Source organism: Embiotoca jacksoni, unplaced genomic scaffold (genome assembly GCF_022577435.1).
Source record: "Embiotoca jacksoni isolate LCO1_2020_lvr unplaced genomic scaffold, fEmbJac1.0.p SCAF_7, whole genome shotgun sequence".
Classification (NCBI taxonomy): Eukaryota; Metazoa; Chordata; class Actinopteri; family Embiotocidae; genus Embiotoca; species Embiotoca jacksoni.
In genome coordinates, this window is record NW_027185425.1 from 1,128,156 (window position 1) to 1,148,333 (window position 20,178).

Here is a 20,178-nt window from a genome sequence, read left to right on the forward strand (position 1 = left end):
TTGTTTTGTTGCTCATAGCTAAATTTACCAAAGTGAACACCAGAGTAATTTTTTACATTGTTAATTTTTTATTTACTTATTTTTGTTGTATTTTTGGTAAAATATTAAAAACATCCTTATATTATATTATATTATATTATATTACATTATATTATATTATATTATATTATATTACATTATATTACATTATATTATATTATATTATATTATATTATATTATATTATATTATATTATATTATATTATATTATATTATATTACATTACATTACATTATATTAATTGACAGTACAGACTCTGTAAAGATTCTCTAAAAATCTTGCCACACAGCTCATTTGTCTGTGACGCTGTTGAAGAACATAATTTTATCTAAACAAAAAGGAAGTATTTTTTTCTTCTTTTGAAAATCAGACTTTGAGGAAATGAACGCTTAAATCCGCCCTCACCATTGTCAGGAAGTATATTTGTAAGTGGTGACTAACTTTTCAGACCGAAATCAAGTTGTCTTTCAGATTCACTGATGGTCACACTGTCGGAAAATGACTGAAGCTGATGTACTGTACTCTGATGTGAAGTTCAATAGAACAAATGGACAGGCCAATGGTGAGTCTATTCATCTATTTATAAATTTAAAAAAAATAAAAAACTGCAACGAGAGTTTAAGTGAAATAGGAATATAGTAAATGCTTAAACTCACATTTTGTCAGCGATCAGCACAAATTAATGTTTCGTGTTTGGTGCCTGCAGGGAGAGGTTCCTCATCGGCCGACACCACATACTCTGAAGTCAAGATTTTTAAAACCCAGTCGTCCACAGAGCTGCCTGGTAGGTAATAGTAACATAAACAGGAAGGTGATCTGTGATCTCCAGTCAAGGTTGTTCATGAGACAAAGCCACCAGACGATGCTGTTGGTATTTTTTTATGGAAATGTGCTCTTTGGTCAAACTAAATGTTTAAACAAAACAGCAGAACAGCAAAATGTAACTGCATATAGTGAAGCTGGAAAAAGAAAATGCATATTTTGTGCAACAAAATGTATCAAAACTGCCTTAAACCTGTAGTACTATGGAAATGTGTTGTTTCCATACTAAAGGTTTATGGTGGCTATGATACCTTTTGTTGCACACAATATCTATTTGAAGAATTGGGAGGATAATTTCTCTGTAGCTTAAAAGTCATTTGAAGGTTGAAAGTTTATTAGTTATGTACTTGATACTGTCAGTCTAAGATTAAATAATGGATAATAATGATGACTTTGAGGTGTAGTAAAAGGGAAACTGTGAGCAAACATGCAGAAAAGTCAGGAGATTTCAGTGTTAAAAATAAGGAAGAGACTGATAATAAATGAAAAGAGAGAGAATACTTTTTGACTGGTGAATGTGTGACCACATCTTATTCAAAATATAATGTCGTTTTCAGAAGATAAAAATCAGGCCTGGCGACTTCAAATCTGTTTTATCCTTCTTTCCAATTTCTCCTGCTCGATTACAGTTACAATAACTGCTAAATAAAATAAAAGAAATAAAAGAAAGCCAAAGACTGGGTGACGAAATGTTGTTTTTTTTCCACTGGAAAATGGAGTACAGAAGAAGTCAAAGTTGAACAAAAACAATGAGGAAGTGACTATGAAGAAGTGTCTTGTACATAAAATCTTGAAGTCGTCCATTACTCGGAGTGTCAAACCACATGTTTCCTGTTCTTCTGTGCCGTCCTCCCTCATGTTGGCTATGATGTTTAACTCCAAGTGTGATGTGTCCTGTAAATAAAATGAAGTTACAGCAGTGACAGTCAAACATCTGCGGTACAAAAGTTCAAAAGGTTTTTAGTATTGCCAGATTATTATTATTTTCGAGTGGGATAACATGCTTTTTTCTTTTCTTTTGGGGTTTTTGAATGCAGCGATAATAAGAATATGTGTTTTGATGGAATCTGATGCAACAAAACTCTGTGGTCATGTTATTGTGCCTATAGGATGTACATATTTACACACAAATCTTAAAACCTTGTTTACCTTTCTGTCTCTGCTCAGCATGTTCCCAACAAGGTGCGTCGAGCAGAAGGTCAGCACAAATTAATGTTTTGTGTTTGGTGCCTGCAGGGAGAGGTTCCTCATCGGCCGACACCACATACTCTGAAGTCAAGATTTTTAAAACCCAGTCGTCCACAGAGCTGCCTGGTAGGTAATAGTAACATAAACAGGAAGGTGATCTGTGACCTCCGGTCAAGGTTGTTCATGAGACAAAGCCACTGGACGATGCTGTTGGTATTTTTTTATGGAAATGTGCTCTTTGGTCAAACTAAATGTTTAAACAAAACAGCAGAACAGCAAAATGTAACTGCATATAGTGAAGCTGGAAAAAGAAAATGCATATTTTGTGCAACAAAATGTATCAAAACTACCTTAAACCTGTAGTACTATGGAAATGTGTTGTTTCCATACTAAAGGTTTATGGTGGCTATGATACCTTTTGTTGCACACAATATCTATTTGAAGGATTGGGAGGATAATTTCTCTGTAGCTTAAAAGTCATTTGAAGGTTGAAAGTTTATTAGTTATGTACTTGATACTGTCAGTCTAAGATTAAATAATGGATAATAATGATGACTTTGAGGTGTAGTAAAAGGGAAACTGTGAGCAAACATGCAGAAAAGTCAGGAGATTTCAGTGTTAAAAATAAGGAAGACACTGATAATAAATGAAAAGAGAGAGAATATTTTTTGACTGGTGAATGTGTGACCACATCTTATTCGAAATATAATGTCGTTTTCAGAAGATAAAAATCAGGCCTGGCGACTTCAAATCTGTTTTATCCTTCTTTCCAATTTCTCCTGCTCGATTACAGTTACAATAACTGCTAAATAAAATAAAAGAAATAAAAGAAAGCCAAAGACTGGGTGACGAAATGTTGTTTTTTTCCACTGGAAAATGGAGTAAAGAAGAAGTCAAAGTTGATCAAAAACAATGAGGAAGTGACTATGAAGAAGTGTCTTGTACATAAAATCTTGAAGTCGTCCATTACTCGGAGTGTCAAGCCACATGTTTCCTGTTCTTCTGTGCCGTCCTGCCTCATGTTGGCTATGATGTTTAACTCCAAGTGTGATGTGTCCTGTAAATAAAATGAAGTTACAGCAGTGACAGTCAAACATCTGCGGTACAAAAGTTCAAAAGGTTTATAGTATTGCCAGATTATTATTATTATTTTCGAGTGGAATAACATGTTTTTTTCTTTTCTTTTGGGGTTTTTGAATGCAGCGATAATAAGAATATGTGTTTTGAAGGAATCTGATGCAACAAAACTCTGTGGTCATGTTATTGTGCCTATAGGATGTGCATATTTACACACATATCTTAAAACCTTGTTTACCTTTCTGTCTCTGCTCAGCATGTTCCCAGCAAGCTGCGTCAAGCAGAAAATCAAATGTCACCGCAAAAAGAGCGGCCCTGCTGGTTGTCAGCGTCCTCCTGGCAGCTGCTGTCATTGCTCTCATTGTCACCAGTGAGTTTGAATGAAAATATAAAATTTACAAGGACAAGTGGAAATCAATTGAATTTCAAAGAAATTTTTCTTCTTTTGGTTTCATATGTTTTACTCCAGCTGATAGGCTTTACTTTTTCAGAGCTGTTAAAGTTATTAAAAAACATTTGATGCAGTTCACAAAATCAGTTTTAGTTTAGCCAAAACGGACTTGGTATTTTTTTCTGCGTTTACATTTTTGAAATCAGCGTTTGACAGAATGAGAACCAAGAAAATGCTCAAAGACCTCAATAAAAGCCTCACAGGTACAAGGCTGCAACACTGCTTGTTGGATTAAACTTGCTTAAACAAGATTTTTGGTAGTTTTCTGTTGAGATCTTGAGGAATAACAAAAATTCTAATCTTTTTATCCTTTTTTTTGTAGCTACAAACAGTGAAACAAAACCAGGCAGCACACTACAGCCTACATCCACGCCACTTCCAGAAAAAAATAGTAGGTTCTGCATTTTGTTATTCTCATATTGCTCTGATAACGATGATAAAATAAATAATGTTGGACGGACAGATACAGTCAGTTAGATTGTAGCTGCAGGACAGAAGCAGCCTTCAAATCACACACAAATATTAACAGTGATTTCTTCCAGCTGACTGACTGAAGTGTTTGCTGTGATCTCTTCCAAGACAAGACAAGTGTGCAGTGTGATGAAGGCTGGGAGCAACATGGAGGACAGTGTTATTATTTCTCCATCAATAAATCACCTTGGGAAGTCAGCAGACAGGAATGTATATTTGAAGGAGGAGACCTGGTGAAGATAGACAGCAGAGATGAGCAGGTAAGAAACACTGCAGGTTCTCACGTCTTCCATCACATCCGTATGTTTCTTCATCTCAGCACAGAAAAGTTTTAATCAGCTCTTCCAACTCAGGAATTCCTGGAGAGACGACTGAGAGACCAAATGATGGAACCCGAGGACAAGTTCTGGATCGGACTGACGGACTCAAAGGAAGAGGGCAGATGGTTGTGGGTGGGCGGTTCACCGCTGGACACAAGGTTTGACTGTTGTGAAAACATTTCAGTCCATTATATCAAAGTTATCCATTTTTATTGAACGGGTCTTTTCTTTTCTTCCTCTTGCAGTTTGACTTTCTGGAGCGAAAGGGAGCCGGACAACTGGAACGTAGAAACTTCTGAAGGAGAAGACTGTGTGAGGATGGGAGAGAAAGATGGATGTCGTGACCTGATGTGTTGGTTTGATAAATCCTGCAAAATACCTCACAGACGTATTTGTGAGAAAAGCGCTGTGTCTGTCTGAAATTCAGTTCAGTCTATAAAACTCAGTACAGGACAGAGAAGGTGGAGTGATGCTATTTTTATGAAGGTGAAGTTAAAACAATGTGAGGACTCACACATTTAAAGATGCCCTGCAGACATGTTGAGAGAAATCACAACGTGTCTCCTGCTTTGCTTTATGTGGTGTATTTAAGTGAACTGTTGTCATACTGAAGAAAGAGTCACAACAAAGGTCTCCTGCAACAAGTCAGCTCTGTGTTTGTGCCGTAAGATGATTTTCATAAACTCAAATTTGATGAATGAATGGGACTTTAAAATACAGCTTTGTGGAAGTATGTCAGGTAGGAATCACATGTACAGTAGCATAAGAAGGCTTCATGTTCTCATTACATGTGTTTAACCAGCGGATTCCCTGATGAAATATATTAAACAATTAAACTGTCTGGTTTCCTCTCTTTGTTTTCAACTTTTAAACATTTGCAAAAACAATTTCCCGAAAAAAGAAGTTCAGATTTATGGGGTTCTGTTAGTGCTAAAAATATGCAGACATGAGGACTGTTTATGTCAATTCAAAACGTTACAAAACATTTGTCAGTCTCTCCCTGTCATTTAGCCATCATCATTTTGAAGTTGGATATTTGATTCCATAAATTAAGACACAATGTGTTTCGAGTTCGGCATTTCAGCTAAAAGGGACCATGTTTGGACGAGCTGGGGAGGATCAAACCTGACTGCACCACAGGCCTGTCAATCAATCAGACATGCCCCAAAACATACCGCTTATTGAGACCTAATATCTAATTAATGACGGGATTATTTTCAGATAGACAGCCGGAAAACTGATAAGAAGGAGTGACTTTAGTGAACGACACCAAACTGACTTGTTGTAAAAATTGATTGACTTTGTATTTAATGATAGAAGTTGAATGGAGCCGCAGCCCTTTTTGGAGCCAACCCCCAGTGGCCCTCCGTGGTATTGCAGTTTAAGACCCTTTATTTTCCAGACTTGGACACTGTGTCTACTTTTATGTACAATATAAAAGGACCAGAAGAGGGCAGCAAGTCCTCATTTGTGCCTCCTGAATATTTTACATCAATGACATTAAAGTCAAACTAAACAAAAGTGGACCAACAAATCATTTGTGACCTCAACTTTTTAGAATATAAATAACTAGTTTTATTGAAATTAAAGGAAAATGAAAACAGTTTTTCAACCTTGAGGAACTAGACTGGAGACCAAACCTCCTCCACATCCTTTAAATTTAACATGAAGACTTTTTTTGGACAGAAAGTTATGAAACATAAAGCTGTCATGCTGAATTTGTCTCTGAAGAGCCGAAAGAGAGAAGTGAGGAAACGTTTATGGTCAGTGTTGATGCTTGAATTTTCTTTTAAAAGATATAACAGAAATAAATAAATACCATGAAGGGATGTTTTTTCTGAAATTTGTCAAAGTTTCATTAAGATATGAATGTTTGAAGGATAAATGTGTTTGTGTTGCAGAGACAGTTGGACTCACCGTGAAGTCAGGATCCTGAAACCTCGTCGTGATGAGCCGTCCAGAGAGCTACATCAACGGTAAGAAAACATTAATGTTACAGTAAATCAACAAGAAGGTGAAGAGTCAACATATATTTCCAAACATTAATAACCTGTTTATACTGGCATAATACAACTTATTATAGTTTTACAAAACCTGAGGCCATTAGCAGTGTTGTATCATAACTATACAACATTTGTAACATTTAAACCTTATTCATGGGGAGAAAGAAAGAAAGAAAGAAAGAAAGAAAGAAAGAAATAAAGAAAGAAAGAAACAAAGAAACAAAGAAACAAAGAAAGAAACAAAGAAAGAAAGAAAGAGAATAAACCATTTAATCGCATGTTTAAAAAGAGGAAAAATGAGGACGTAAAGGCAAAAATAAAGAAGTGATGATAAGTATGAGTATTTTTACAGGTTGTTATCTGATTCTCTAAGTGTCTAAAACAAACATCATGTTTCCTGTTGTTCTCATAAAGCTCACAGTTGAAATCATGAGAAACTTCTGACTGTTGTTGTATCTGACAAATAATGAACATTTACATTTTTTTCTAGCCGAACGTTTACAGATTTAAACCTCATTTATGAAGCTTTGTTCATGACTCCTCTTTTGCAGCAGTAATGAGTTATAATTATGTTGGAATAAAGTCCGACAGACAGGCTGACAGAAATAAACACACAATCAAGTGTTTAAAATGAAAAAGAAACAGGACTTAAAAAGTAGAAAAAGCAGAACTGACCATAAGAATGGAGGATATTTCCACATACTCCTATCTGATAGATCAGGGGTGTCAAACTCAATTGCACAAGGGGCCAAAACTCAAAGCAAACTTCAGGTCGCAGGCCGAACAGGATAAACATTTATTGAACACACTGAAACTACATGTTTGAACATAAATATGAATAAAACAGACAGGAATATTATTTCAGAATAAATCAACTTAAACTTTAAATAAAATAAAGTATTTTGCTCTCCATAAAAATATATCCTGTCAAAATTATACAAGTTAGAAATATGAACATGCTACAAAAAACCTGAAAAAAATAAATAAAAATAGTGCTTTTAAGTAAAATAAATCAAAACATTTTTCTTTGCTCTTATGCCATTTTGTCAGAGCAGGATGTTTGGCATCTTTTTTTGGCAATAAGATCGTTTAGGTTTGGTGTGAGTTCCTGTTGTGGAGATCCTCAGGATGGACTGCAGGTGTTCGTCGGTGAGACGACTCCTGTGTGCTGTTTTGTTCATCTTCATCACTGAGAACAGCTTCTCACACAGATATGTGCGACCAAACATGCACAAGGTTTGAGCAGCATGCAGACGGAGCTGGGGCTTTGTTTCAGGAATGGAGTGAATAAACTGTGCGGGTCCTGCGGTGTCGTACTTTGCCTTTAGTGTCTCATTACACTGCAGCTCAATCAGCTCCATCTGAATCTGTACAGGAGCAGTTTCCACGTCGACGGCAAACGGGTTGCGAAGCAGCTCGAACTTCATTTTTCGTGCTTCAAAGTCACCGTTGCGTCGTGCGAATTCAGTGCGTCGTGCGCTCAGTTTGTCAGCAAAGTGCGTATTTGGGAACACCGTTGCGCCAACTTGGTTCAACATTACTTGGCAACAGGGGAAGTGAGGCAAGTTGGACTGGTGCATTTGTGTCTCCCATAAGAGCAGCTTCACTTTAAATGCCTTCACCGCATCGTACATGTCAGTGATGATGCGGTCACGTCCCTGGAGATGAAGGTTCAAGACGTTGAGATGAGCTGTTATGTCAGCCAGAAACGCCAGCTCACATTTCCACTTTTCACCCCGCAAAACTGTGGAGTCTTTTCCTTTACTGTCCATGAACTGACAGATTTCCTTGATGAGCTCAAAAACTCGATTGAGAACTTTTCCCCGACTCAGCCAACGCACCTCTATGATGAGGAATGTCGGCAAACTCGGAATCTATTTCCCGCATAAAAGACTGAAATTGCCGGTGATTTAAACCTTCAGCTCGGATCAAGTTTACGGTTTGCGTTCCAGTCTTCATTACATGCTCCATTTTGAGGACTTTACCACACAGCATTTCCTGGTGTATGATGCAGTGATACGCTGTTAACTCACCAATCCAGTTCTCCTCCTGCATCTTTGCTCGCATCCTTCCCACCAGTCCAATGTTTTCACTGCACATCGCCGGTGCTCCGTCTGTTGGAAGTCCAGTAAGTTTGTCCCAGGACAGTTTCATGTCAGTTATGCTTTAACATACGTTTTCAAAAATGTCTTTTCCTGTCGTTGTTCCATGCATCGATTTAATGTCCGATATTTCCTCTGTAACACGCAAACTGGAGTCCACTCCACGGATGAAGATGGCCAGCTGTGCAGTGTCCGTCGTGTCGGTACTTTCATCAACAGCAACAGAAAATGCAGTAAAGTCTTTGCTTCTCTCACTCAACTGTGTTTTTAAATCAGTGGCCATCTCACAAATCCGATCAGCAACCGTATTTCTACTCAGGCTTACATTCTCTCCTCCATTGTGAGGGGCATCGCAGTAACTTTTCAACAGGGTTGCAGCCAGTTGGAGCGCAACAGAAGCTGACTTGATTGACGTGGGAAGGTTCCCGGGTATCCGAGCGTCCGTAAAGGCAACTGAAGCACTGCATTATGGGATCTGTAGTTTGTATATTATCAGCGCTTCTTATCGCTGGGCCATAATAATAGATCTATATAAAATGATCTCGCGGGCCGGATATAATTGCACGCTGGGCCGGATGTGGCCCGCGGGCCTTGAGCTTGACATATATGTGATAGATGATGTACCAAACTAACCTCAAGTTTCCTGTTGTTCTAATGCAGCTCACAGTTGGCAGCATTAGAAATTTCTGACTGTTGTTGTATGTTGTAATGAGGCCATTAGCAGTGTTGTATCATAACTATATAACATTTGTAACATTTAAACCTTATTCATGGGGAGAAAGAAAGAAAGATAATAAACCATGTAATCATGTGTTTAAAACGAGGGAAAATGAAGACATAAAGGCAAAAAATAAAGAAGTGATGATATGTGGAAGTGATATTTTCACAGGTCCAATTCGCTAAGTGTCAAAAATAAATATCTTGTTTCCTGTTGTTCTAATGCAGCTCACAGTTGGCAGCATTAGAAACTTGTGACTGTTGTTGTATCTGATAAATACTGTCAAATAATAAACACTTAAATATGATTTAAGTTAACTGATAAGTGGTTTTCCTGTCCTTAATAGAAAAACCTTTTTGAAAGCATGTTTTATAACAGAGTTTAACGAAGGACACACTGATTCGTGCAGGACCAGACTTTTATGGGTTTGTTTAATTTGTTGAGATGATGCACAGTTGTTCTTGTCATTCTCCAGTTGAAGCTCCTGAATCTCAACCTGCAAAACCAAAGAGAAGGTCAAAGGTCAGATCGGAGAGAGTGGCCCTGCTGGTTCTCGGTGCTCTCCTGGCAGCCGCTCTCATTGTTATTTACCGGCTCTGTAAGTTTGTAGTTTTATTGATGCAGTTTAACATCAAAAACAATCAAGTTGCTAATTTACAGTAAAAATCAGTTAACAAAGAAGTTGGGACGCTGTGTAAAATGGAAATAAAAACAGAATACAAATGAAAATCAAGTAAACCCATGTAATTGAAAAAAGACAAAACACAACATATTAAATGTTGAAACTGAGAAACATTAAAAATATTCTCATTTATATTTTGGTCCCAACTTTTTTGGAAAGAGGGTTATGATGGGATTTACAAAATGTTTCAGTTTTGTTCTTTTTTGAACTTTAAATCGAGTAAAGTTTAAAAATACATCATCAATTTGACTTAATCTGACCTGAACTCCTTTCTTGTATTTAATTAGCGTTTGATAACTGGCTGATGAAGAAAAATCTCCAAATGTTAACAGAGGAGAATGAAGCTCAGAGGAAAGATCTCACAGGTAAGACCGATGGGGTTTGAAACTGTCCTGAAGGTTTAGTCTCAAAAGTCTTATTCAGCGATTCAGGTCACTTTAACTGTCGACTCTTTTTGGATTCAAATCTACATTGTTTACAACCGTATTTGGTTTATTTTCAACAGATGAGAGACAACTGATTTGAATCGGTTTGATCTTCTTTGTGTTCGACATCTGTGACCGCCATAAGAGCAGCTTCATTACAGCAGCTTCACTTTAAATGCAGCTTCACTTTAAATGCCTTCACCGCATCGTACATGTCAGTGATTATGTGGTCACGTCCCTTTCAGTACTTTCATCAACAGCAAGAGAAAATGCAGTAAAGTCTTTGCTTCTCTCACTCAACTGTGTTTTTAAATCAGTGGCCATCTCACAAATCCGATCAGCAACCGTATTTCTACTCAGGCTTACATTTGCAAACATCTGCTTTTTTTCTGGACACAAGACATCGCACACCTTCATCATGCATCCCTTCAGAAACTCTCCCTCGGTAAATGGACGGGCTGATTTGGCAGATCTCCTCTGCCACAATAAAACTTGCTTTCACAGCAGCTTCACTTTGGGATTTTGCTCTGGTGAAAAACGTCTGCTGAAATCTCAGAGTCTTCTTTAACTCTTCTACTCTCTGTATCTTCTCCTCTGCATTCAGGTTTTGCAGCTCCTGATGTTTTGTCTCGTAGTGCCGTCGTAGATTAAATTCCTTAATTACAGCCACATTAGCTCCACAAATGACACACACATTTACCGGCAATGTCAGTAAACATGTACTCAGCCTCCCATCGGTTTTGAAAAGCTCTGTTTTCAGAAGCAACTTTTCTCTTCTCCATTGTGAGGGGCATCGCAATAACTTTTCAACAGGGTTGCAGCCAGTTGGAGCGCAACAGAAGCTGACTTGATTGACGTGGGGAAAGTTCCCGGGTATCCGAGCGTCCGTAAAGGCAACTGAAGCAATGCATTATGGGATCTGTAGTTTGTGTATTATCAGCGCTTCATATCGCCGCGCCATAATAATAGATCTATATAAAATGATCTCGCGGGCCGGATGTAATTGTACGCTGGGCCGGATGTGGCCCGCGGGCCTTGAGCTTGACATATATGAACTAGAAGATTCCTGATACCGTTTTGAGTTTGTCAATGCAGCTGCTGAACTTTGATGTGTCCTGAAATGGGAATAAAGCCTTTGAGAAATACTTAACGAAACAAAAATCTATCTGTTCTCATCAGTATAAGAAGTGTGACGAATAGTAATAGTGAGTTTTCATTGGCACGCTAATAAGATTGATGAAAGTCAAATCTTTTTATATTCTTTCCTAACAGGAATAAAACCAGGCAGCACGGTGCAGCCTTGGAGCCAGAAACCTCCTGAAGTAAAACTAAAGAAGTTAGGGATTTGGTCTTTTATACAGTGAAACATTGATGGACTGACAGCACACTGCTGTCTTGTTCTAGAGCAGTATGCTGCACCTGTGGGAGAGAAATCCTTTTCACATTATCTCAACTGATCAATTAAAAAGTCACAAACTTTAACTCTGTAACAAAACTGCTGCTGCTTCCAACTTACACAGATATTAACAGTGATTTCTTCCAACTGACTGACTGAAGTGTTTGCTGTGATCTCTTCCAAGACAAGACATGTGTGCAGTGTGATGAAGGCTGGGAGCATCATGGAGGACAGTGTTATTATTTCTCCATCAATAAATCACCTTGGGAAGATAGCAGACAGGAATGTGGACATAAAGGAGGAGACCTGGTGAAGATAGACAGCAGAGATGAGCAGGTAAGAAACACTGCAGGTTCTCACATCTTCCATCACATCCGTATGTTTCTTCATCTCAGCACAGAAAAGTTTTAATCAGCTCTTCCAACTCAGGAATTCCTGGAGAGACGACTGAGAGACCAAATGATGGAACCCGCGGACCGGTTCTGGATCGGACTGACGGACTCAAAGGAAGAGGGCAGATGGTTGTGGGTGGGCGGTTCACCGCTGAACACAAGGTTTGACTGTTGTGAAAACATTTCAGTCCATTATATCAAAGTTATCCATTTTTATTGAACCCGTCTTTCCTTTTCTTCCTCTTGCAGTTTGACTTTCTGGGACAAAAGGGAGCCGAACAACTGGAATATAGAAAATCCTGAAGGAGAAGACTGTGTGAGGATGGGAGAGAAAGATGGATCTCATGACCTGATGTGTTGGTTTGATAAATCCTGCAAAATACCTCACAGACGTATTTGTGAGAAAAGCGCTGTGTCCGTCTGAAATTCAGTTCAGTCTATAAAACTCAGTCCAGGATAGAGAAGGTGGAGTGATGCTATTTTTATGAAGGTGAAGTTAAAACAATGTGAGGACTCACACATTTAAAGATGCCCTGCAGACATGTTGAGAGAAATCACAACGTGTCTCCTGCTTTGCTTTATGTGGTGTATTTAAGTGAACTGTTGTCATACTGAAGAAAGAGTCACAACAAAGGTCTCCTGCAACAAGTCAGCTCTGTGTTTGTGCCGTAAGATGATTTTCATAAACTCAAATTTGATGAATGAATGGGACTTTAAAATACAGCTTTGTGGAAGTATGTCAGGTAGGAATCACATGTACAGTAGCATAAGAAGGCTTCATGTTCTCATTACATGTGTTTAACCAGCGGATTCCCTGATGAAATATATTAAACAATTAAACTGTCTGGTTTCCTCTCTTTGTTTTCAACTTTTAAACATTTGCAAAAACAATTTCCGAACAAAAACGTTCAGATTTATGGGGTTCTGTTAGTGCTAAAAATATGCAGACATGAGGACTGTTTATGTCAATTCAAAACGTTACAAAGCATTTGTCAGTCTCTCCCTGTCATTTAGCCATCATCATTTTGAAGTTGGATATTTGATTCCATAAATTAAGACACAATGTGTCTCGAGTTCGGCATTTCAGCTAAAAGGGACCATGTTTGGACGAGCTGGGGAGGATCAAACCTGACTGCACCACAGGCCTGTCAATCAATCAGACATGCCCCAAAACATACCGCTTTTTGAGACCTAATATCGAATTAATGACGGGATTATTTTCAGATAGACAGCCGGAAAACTGATAAGAAGGAGTGTACTTTAGTGAACGACACCAAACTGACTTGTTGTAAAAATTGATTGACTTTGTATTTAATGATAGAAGTTGAATGGAGCCCAGCCCTTTTTGGAGCCAACCCCCAGTGGCCCTCCGTGGTATTGCAGTTTAAGACCCTTTATTTACCAGACCTGGACACTGTGTCTACTTTTATGTACAATATAAAAGGACCAGAAGAGGGCAGCAAGTCCTCATTTGTGCCTCCTGAATATTTTACATCGATGACATTAAAGTCAAACTAAACAAAAATGGACCAACAAATCATTTGTGACCTCAACTTTTTAGAATGTAAATAACTAGTTTTATTGAAATTAAAGGAAAATGAAAACAGTTTTTCAACCTTGAGGAACTAGACTGGAGACCAAACATCCTCCACATCCTTTAAATTTAACAGGAAGACTTTTTTTGGACAGAAAGTTATGAAACATAAAGCTGTCATGCTGAATTTGTCTCTGAAGAGCCGAAAGAGAGAAGTGAGGAAACGTTTATGGTCAGTGTTGATGCTTGAATTTTCTTTTAAAAGATATAACAGAAATAAATAAATACCATGAAGGGATGTTTTTTCTGAAATTTGTCAAAGTTTCATTAAGATATGAATGTTTGAAGGATAAATGTGTTTGTGTTGCAGAGACAGTTGGACTCACCGTGAAGTCAGGATCCTGAAACCTCGTCGTGATGAGCCGTCCAGAGAGCTACATCAACGGTAAGAAAACATTAATGTTACAGTAAATCAACAAGAAGGTGAAGAGTCAACATATATTTCCAAACATTAATAACCTGTTTATACTGGCATAATACAACTTATTATAGTTTTACAAAACCTGAGGCCATTAGCAGTGTTGTATCATAACTATACAACATTTGTAACATTTAAACCTTATTCATGGGGAGAAAGAAAGAAAGAAAGAAAGAAAGAAAGAAATAAAGAAAGAAAGAAACAAAGAAACAAAGAAAGAAACAAAGAAAGAAAGAAAGAGAATAAACCATTTAATCGCATGTTTAAAAAGAGGAAAAATAAGGACGTAAAGGCAAAAATAAAGAAGTGATGATAAGTATGAGTATTTTTACAGGTTGTTATCTGATTCTCTAAGTGTCTAAAACAAACATCATGTTTCCTGTTGTTCTCATAAAGCTCACAGTTGAAATCATGAGAAACTTCTGACTGTTGTTGTATCTGACAAATAATGAACATTTACATTTTTTTCTAGCCGAACGTTTACAGATTTAAACCTCATTTATGAAGCTTTGTTCATGACTCCTCTTTTGCAGCAGTAATGAGTTATAATTATGTTGGAATAAAGTCCGACAGACAGGCTGACAGAAATAAACACACAATCAAGTGTTTAAAATGAAAAAGAAACAGGACTTAAAAAGTAGAAAAAGCAGAACTGACCATAAGAATGGAGGATATTTCCACATACTCCTATCTGATAGATCAGGGGTGTCAAACTCAATTGCACAAGGGGCCAAAACTCAAAGCAAACTTCAGGTCGCAGGCCGAACAGGATAAACATTTATTGAACACACTGAAACTACATGTTTGAACATAAATATGAATAAAACAGACAGGAATATTATTTCAGAATAAATCAACTTAAACTTTAAATAAAATAAAGTATTTTGCTCTCCATAAAAATATATCCTGTCAAAATTATACAAGTTAGAAATATGAACATGCTACAAAAAACCTGAAAAAAATAAATAAAAATAGTGCTTTTAAGTAAAATAAATCAAAACATTTTTCTTTGCTCTTATGCCATTTTGTCAGAGCAGGATGTTTGGCATCTTTTTTTGGCAATAAGATCGTTTAGGTTTGGTGTGAGTTCCTGTTGTGGAGATCCTCAGGATGGACTGCAGGTGTTCGTCGGTGAGACGACTCCTGTGTGCTGTTTTGTTCATCTTCATCACTGAGAACAGCTTCTCACACAGATATGTGCGACCAAACATGCACAAGGTTTGAGCAGCATGCAGACGGAGCTGGGGCTTTGTTTCAGGAATGGAGTGAATAAACTGTGCGGGTCCTGCGGTGTCGTACTTTGCCTTTAGTGTCTCATTACACTGCAGCTCAATCAGCTCCATCTGAATCTGTACAGGAGCAGTTTCCACGTCGACGGCAAACGGGTTGCGAAGCAGCTCGAACTTCATTTTTCGTGCTTCAAAGTCACCGTTGCGTCGTGCGAATTCAGTGCGTCGTGCGCTCAGTTTGTCAGCAAAGTGCGTATTTGGGAACACCGTTGCGCCAACTTGGTTCAACATTACTTGGCAACAGGGGAAGTGAGGCAAGTTGGACTGGTGCATTTGTGTCTCCCATAAGAGCAGCTTCACTTTAAATGCCTTCACCGCATCGTACATGTCAGTGATGATGCGGTCACGTCCCTGGAGATGAAGGTTCAAGACGTTGAGATGAGCTGTTATGTCAGCCAGAAACGCCAGCTCACATTTCCACTTTTCACCCCGCAAAACTGTGGAGTCTTTTCCTTTACTGTCCATGAACTGACAGATTTCCTTGATGAGCTCAAAAACTCGATTGAGAACTTTTCCCCGACTCAGCCAACGCACCTCTATGATGAGGAATGTCGGCAAACTCGGAATCTATTTCCCGCATAAAAGACTGAAATTGCCGGTGATTTAAACCTTCAGCTCGGATCAAGTTTACGGTTTGCGTTACAGTCTTCATTACATGCTCCATTTTGAGGACTTTACCACACAGCATTTCCTGGTGTATGATGCAGTGATACGCTGTTAACTCACCAATCCAGTTCTCCTCCTGCATCTTTGCTCGCATCCTTCCCACCAGTCCAATGTTTTCACTGCACATCGCCGGTGCTCCGTCTGTTGGAAGTCCAGTAAGTTTGTCCCAGGACAGTTTCATGTCAGTTATGCTTTAACATACGTTTTCAAAAATGTCTTTTCCTGTCGTTGTTCCATGCATCGATTTAATGTCCGATATTTCCTCTGTAACACGCAAACTGGAGTCCACTCCACGGATGAAGATGGCCAGCTGTGCAGTGTCCGTCGTGTCGGTACTTTCATCAACAGCAACAGAAAATGCAGTAAAGTCTTTGCTTCTCTCACTCAGTTGTGTTTTTAAATCAGTGGCCATCTCACAAATCCGATCAGCAACCGTATTTCTACTCAGGCTTACATTCTCTCCTCCATTGTGAGGGGCATCGCAGTAACTTTTCAACAGGGTTGCAGCCAGTTGGAGCGCAACAGAAGCTGACTTGATTGACGTGGGAAGGTTCCCGGGTATCCGAGCGTCCGTAAAGGCAACTGAAGCACTGCATTATGGGATCTGTAGTTTGTATATTATCAGCGCTTCTTATCGCTGGGCCATAATAATAGATCTATATAAAATGATCTCGCGGGCCGGATATAATTGCACGCTGGGCCGGATGTGGCCCGCGGGCCTTGAGCTTGACATATATGTGATAGATGATGTACCAAACTAACCTCAAGTTTCCTGTTGTTCTAATGCAGCTCACAGTTGGCAGCATTAGAAATTTCTGACTGTTGTTGTATCTGATAAATACTGTAAAATAATAAACACTTAAATATGATTTAAGTTAACTGATAAGTGGTTTTCCTGTCCTTAATAGAAAAACCTTTTTGAAAGCATGTTTTATAACAGAGTTTAACGAAGGACACACTGATTCGTGCAGGACCAGACTTTTATGTGTTTGTTTAATTTGTTGAGATGATGCACAGTTGTTCTTGTCATTCTCCAGTTGAAGCTCCTGAATCTCAACCTGCAAAATCAAAGAGAAGGTCAAAGGTCAGATCGGAGAGAGTGGCCCTGCTGGTTCTCTGTGCTCTCCTGGCAGCCGCTCTCATTGTTATTTACCGGCTCTGTAAGTTTGTAGTTTTATTGATGCAGTTTAACATCAAAAACAATCAAGTTGCTAATTTACAGTAAAAATCAGTTAACAAAGAAGTTGGGACGCTGTGTAAAATGTAAATAAAAACAGAGTACAAATGAAAATCAAGTAAACCCATGTAATTGAAAAAAGACAAAACACAACATATTAAATGATGAATCTTAGAAATTTTACTATTTTATGAAAAAAATTAAAAAAAATTATTTGGTCCCAAATTTTCAAAAAAGGGTTGTAAATTACATGAGCAGGAAAAATGTTGACGGTAATGGTATAAAACAAGGATTTTTATACAAAGAATATATAGTCGCTTTATAAAGTAAAAGTAAGTCACTTTTTGTACGCTTTAACTGGCAAAAAAACCTGGTATTTGCCCTTTTAGTCGACACTCAATATCCATAATTATGAATGAAACACATGGTTTTGGAATTTATTTCAAATTTCATAAAAATCAAAGACTGGACTTGATATACATTTGAACATCAGTCAGCCTTGTGTGCCAGCGTAAGTCTCTTCAGGCTTTGCTTTTAACTTTATGAAGCACCGTAGTGGTTGTTGAGGCCGCTGTGCCCCGATCTGCACCTTGTCTCCGTTTTATCAAGTCCTCACATTACAACACACAACAGACCAGGACTTTTCTTATCATATCAGACTTTATTTTATTTTGGAAAACTTTAGTAATATCAGCCAAAATGAGATGAAATGAACAAAATGTTTCGGTTTTGTTCTTTTTTGAACTTTAAATCCAGTAAAGTTTATACATACGTCATCAATTTGACTTAATCTGACCTGAACTCCTTTCTTGTATTTAATTAGCGTTTGTTTACTGGCTGATGAAGAAAAATCTCCAAATGTTAACAGAGGAGAATGAAGCTCAGAGGAAAAATCTCACAGGTAAGACCGATGGGGTTTGAAACTGTCCTGAAGGTTTGTCTCAAAAGTCTTATTCAGCGATTCAGGTCACTTTAACTGTCGACTCTTTTTGGATTCAAATCTAGATTGTTTACAACCGTATTTGGTTTATTTACAACAGATGAGAGACAACTGATTTGAATCGGTTTGATCTTGTTTGTGTTCAACATCTGTGACCGCAGATTGAAAATGTTTTGTTGCTTCTCTGCAGAGGTTCTGAAATAAAGACATGAACTAGAAGATTCCTGATACAGTTTTGAGTTTGTCAATGCAGCTGCTGAACTTTGATGTGTCCCGAAATGGGAATAAAGCCTTTGAGAAATACTTCATGAAACAAAAATCTATCTGTTCTCATCAGTATAAGAAGTGTGACGAATAGTAATAGTGAGTTTTCATTGGTACGCTAATAAGACTGACGAAAGTCAAATCTTTTTATATTCTTTCCTAACAGGAATAAAACCAGGCAGCACGGTGCAGCCTTGGAGCCAGAAACCTCCTGAAGATTTAACTAAGGAAGGTAGGGATTTGGTCTTTTAGACAGTGAAACATTGATGGACTGACAGCACACTGCTGTCTTGTTCTAGAGCAGTATGCTGCACCTGTGGGAGAGAAATCCTTTTCTCATTATCTCAACTGATCAATTAAAAAGTCACAAACTTTAACTCTGTAACAAAACTGCTGCTGCTTCCAACTTACACAGATATTAACAGTGATTTCTTCCAGCTGACTGACTGAAGTGTTTGCTGTGATCTCTTCCAAGACAGGACAAGTGGGCCGTGTGATGAAGGCTGGGAGCATCATGGAGGACAGTGTTATTATTTCTCCATCAATAAATTAACCTGGCAAGTTAGCAGACAGGAATGTATATTTGAAGGAGGAGACCTGGTGAAGATAGACAGCAGAGATGAGCAGGTAAGAAACACTGCAGGTTCTCACATCTTCCATCACATCCGTATGTTTCTTCATCTCAGCACAGAAAAGTTTTAATCAGCTCTTCCAACTCAGGAATTCCTGGCGAGACGACTGAGAGACCAAATGATGGAACCCGAGGACAAGTTCTGGATCGGACTGACGGACTCAAAGGAAGAGGGCAGATGGTTGTGGGTGGACGGTTCACCGCTGGACACAAGGTTTGACTGTTGTGAAAACATTTCAGTCCATTATATCAAAGTTATCCATTTTTATTGAACCCGTCTTTTCTTTTCTTCCTCTTGCAGTTTGACTTTCTGGTACAAAAGGGAGCCGGACAACTGGAACGTAGAAAATCCTGAAGGAGAAGACTGTGTGAGGATGGGAGAGAAAGATGGATCTCATGACCTGATGTGTTGGTTTGATAAATCCTGCAAAATACCTCACAGACGTATTTGTGAGAAAAGCGCTGTGTCCGTCTGAAATTCAGTTCAGTCTATAAAACTCAGTACAGGATGGAGAAGGTGGAGTGATGCTATTTTTATTAAGGTGAAGCGAAAACAATGTGAGGACTCACACATTTAAAGATGCCCTGCAGACATGTTGAGAGAAATCACAACGTGTCTCCTGCTTTGCTTTATGTGGTGTATTTAAGTGAACTGTTGTCATACTGAAGAAAAAGTCACAACAAAGGTCTCCTGCAACAAGTCAGCTCTGTGTTTGTGCCGTAAGATGATTTTCATAAACTCAAATTTGATGAATGAATGGGACTTTAAAATACAGCTTTGTGGAAGTATGTCAGGTAGGAATCACATGTACAGTAGCATAAGAAGGCTTCATGTTCTCATTACATGTGTTTAACCAGCGGATTCCCTGATGAAATATATTAAACAATTAAACTGTCTGGTTTCCTCTCTTTGTTTTCAACTTTTAAACATTTGCAAAAACAATTTCCCGAAAAAAGAAGTTCAGATTTATGGGGTTCTGTTAGTACTAAAAATATGCTGACATGAGGACTGTTTATGTCAATTCAAAACGTTACAAAACATTTGTCAGTCTCTCCCTGTCATTTAGCCATCATCATTTTGAAGTTGGATATTTGATTCCATAAATTAAGACA

General features: G+C 38.2%; 2 protein-coding genes and 1 long non-coding RNA gene across 6 annotated transcripts; 2 read left to right on the forward strand and 1 right to left on the reverse strand.

Annotated features, from left to right (window-relative positions):
* The first annotated feature begins 431 nt into the window (after positions 1-431).
* Positions 432-19,956, forward strand: LOC138214801 (hepatic lectin-like). Of its 4 annotated transcripts, none has more exons than XM_069176616.1 (8): positions 432-601; positions 746-823; positions 2,098-2,175; positions 3,383-3,496; positions 3,900-3,968; positions 18,910-19,061; positions 19,155-19,279; positions 19,367-19,956. In XM_069176616.1, exons 1-8 carry the CDS (start codon positions 538-540, stop codon positions 19,539-19,541), a joined length of 855 nt encoding a protein of 284 aa, XP_069032717.1. In that variant the 5' UTR covers positions 432-537; the 3' UTR covers positions 19,542-19,956. The 4 variants fall into 4 exon arrangements, with proteins under 4 accessions (XP_069032717.1, XP_069032716.1, XP_069032719.1 ...); XM_069176615.1 differs by lacking the exons at positions 18,910-19,061; positions 19,155-19,279; positions 19,367-19,956 and adding exons at positions 4,157-4,308; positions 4,402-4,526; positions 4,614-5,203 and having other exon boundaries at positions 437-601; XM_069176618.1 differs by lacking the exons at positions 3,383-3,496; positions 18,910-19,061; positions 19,155-19,279; positions 19,367-19,956 and adding exons at positions 4,157-4,308; positions 4,402-4,526; positions 4,614-5,203 and having other exon boundaries at positions 437-601.
* On the forward strand, positions 6,073-12,925 carry LOC138214802 (CD209 antigen-like protein C). The gene is made up of 7 exons (XM_069176619.1): positions 6,073-6,131; positions 6,270-6,344; positions 9,667-9,789; positions 10,161-10,238; positions 11,879-12,030; positions 12,124-12,248; positions 12,336-12,925. The coding sequence occupies exons 2-7, from the start codon at positions 6,317-6,319 to the stop codon at positions 12,508-12,510; spliced, it is 681 nt and encodes a 226-aa protein (XP_069032720.1). The 5' UTR covers positions 6,073-6,131; positions 6,270-6,316; the 3' UTR covers positions 12,511-12,925.
* On the reverse strand, positions 9,617-16,195 carry LOC138214804 (uncharacterized). The gene is made up of 3 exons (XR_011179650.1): positions 16,114-16,195; positions 14,007-14,054; positions 9,617-9,687 (listed from the first exon to the last, which is right to left on the reverse strand). It is a non-coding gene; the product is annotated as an uncharacterized lncRNA (long non-coding RNA).
* Positions 19,957-20,178: the final 222 nt, after the last annotated feature.

Excerpts from the sequence above, each read along its gene's own strand:
- LOC138214801 (XM_069176616.1), top strand. The coding sequence starts at position 538 with ATGACTGAAGCTGATGTACTGTACTCTGATGTGAAGTTCAATAGAACA. Across the intron at positions 3,969-18,909 it reads GCCACTTCCAGAAAAAAATA|ACAGGACAAGTGGGCCGTGT; the intron begins GTAGGTTCTGCA and ends ATCTCTTCCAAG. Across the intron at positions 19,062-19,154 it reads TAGACAGCAGAGATGAGCAG|GAATTCCTGGCGAGACGACT; the intron begins GTAAGAAACACT and ends CTTCCAACTCAG.
- LOC138214802 (XM_069176619.1), top strand. The coding sequence starts at position 6,317 with ATGAGCCGTCCAGAGAGCTACATCAACG. Across the intron at positions 10,239-11,878 it reads TCAGAGGAAAGATCTCACAG|ACAAGACATGTGTGCAGTGT; the intron begins GTAAGACCGATG and ends ATCTCTTCCAAG. Across the intron at positions 12,031-12,123 it reads TAGACAGCAGAGATGAGCAG|GAATTCCTGGAGAGACGACT; the intron begins GTAAGAAACACT and ends CTTCCAACTCAG.